This window comes from Corvus kubaryi, unplaced genomic scaffold, assembly GCF_017639235.1.
Source record: "Corvus kubaryi isolate FWS band 111438036 unplaced genomic scaffold, C.kubaryi_AGA036_p1.0 37367, whole genome shotgun sequence".
In the NCBI taxonomy this organism is placed as follows: Eukaryota; Metazoa; Chordata; class Aves; order Passeriformes; family Corvidae; genus Corvus; species Corvus kubaryi.
In genome coordinates this window covers 3,536,767-3,537,591 of record NW_024581119.1, presented here as the reverse complement: position 1 = coordinate 3,537,591, position 825 = coordinate 3,536,767, and the positions used below count along the sequence as shown (strand labels likewise).

The 825-nt window shown below is 74.1% G+C and overlaps 2 protein-coding genes across 2 annotated transcripts in view; one reads left to right on the top strand and one right to left on the bottom strand.

The window, feature by feature from the left end:
* THYN1 (thymocyte nuclear protein 1) overlaps positions 1 to 453 on the bottom strand; it is a 5,210-nt gene extending 4,757 nt beyond the window's left edge. Inside the window, exon 1 of the mRNA XM_042034309.1 lies at positions 310 to 453. The gene's annotated coding sequence lies outside the window, so the exon portion shown is untranslated. The remainder of the gene's footprint in view (positions 1 to 309) is intronic.
* A 12-nt stretch (positions 454 to 465) lies between these two features.
* Positions 466 to 825, top strand: part of LOC121667426 (beta-galactosidase-1-like protein 2) — a 32,964-nt gene continuing 32,604 nt past the window's right edge. The window contains exon 1 of the mRNA XM_042034035.1: positions 466 to 604. Coding sequence (XP_041889969.1) covers positions 466 to 604 — 139 coding nt within the window. The remainder of the gene's footprint in view (positions 605 to 825) is intronic.

Genomic DNA, 825 nt, shown 5'->3' with positions numbered 1-825 from the left:
GCTGCTGGCCGTGCCCACCGCAGTCCCTCCGGGAGCGGTCCCTCTCCGGAGTTCCAAACCCACCCGGCGCTCTCGCTCGGGGGACCGCACCTCGGCACGGGGCTGGACCGGCTGAGCCCCAGAGGCCCCTTCCAGCCCCACCGACGCTGTGGTTCCGCGGGAACCCAGCCCCTGCCCCCTCTGTCAGCAGCACTTACACGGCTCCGAGCCGGCCGCCTCCTGCCAGGCCGGGTGGCATCAACTTTTCCACCTTCTATGCCAAGCTTTCCCCTTCCTCCCTCCTTCCCAGCCCTCCGAGCTCCCGCTCACCAGCTCGGGCCACTGCCGCCTGTCCTGTTCGCGGTGCCGGGCGGGCAGGAGGAGGAAGCGGCGCTGCGAAGCGCTGCCCCGCTATGCAAGGGCCGGCTCCCCTCCCTCGCTCCTTCCCGGGCGGGCTGTGCCCGTGGCAGGACTACAGCTCCCAGCATGCCCCGCCGCCAACCGGAAGCCGGGCAGCGGAAGGCGGAGCGGCCCCGCGCGGCCATGGCCATGGCGTGGCGAGCGGCCCCGCGGGCAGCGGCGCGGCTGCTGCTGGGGCGCCGAGGGATCGCGTCCTGCCTCGACCGTAAGGAGCTGCCCGGCCCCGAGCGGGGAACCCCCCGCGGCCCGGGGAAGGCGGGCTGGGGGACATGGACGGCGGGTCGGGGGCCCCGGAGCTCCTGTCCCCACCCGGAGGGATGTTTCCAGCTGCCCGTGTCCCTGCTGCCCGTGTCCCTGCTGCCCGTGTCCCTGCTGCCCGTGTCCGTGCTCCCGTGTCGCTACTGCCCGTGTCCCAGCTCCCGTGTC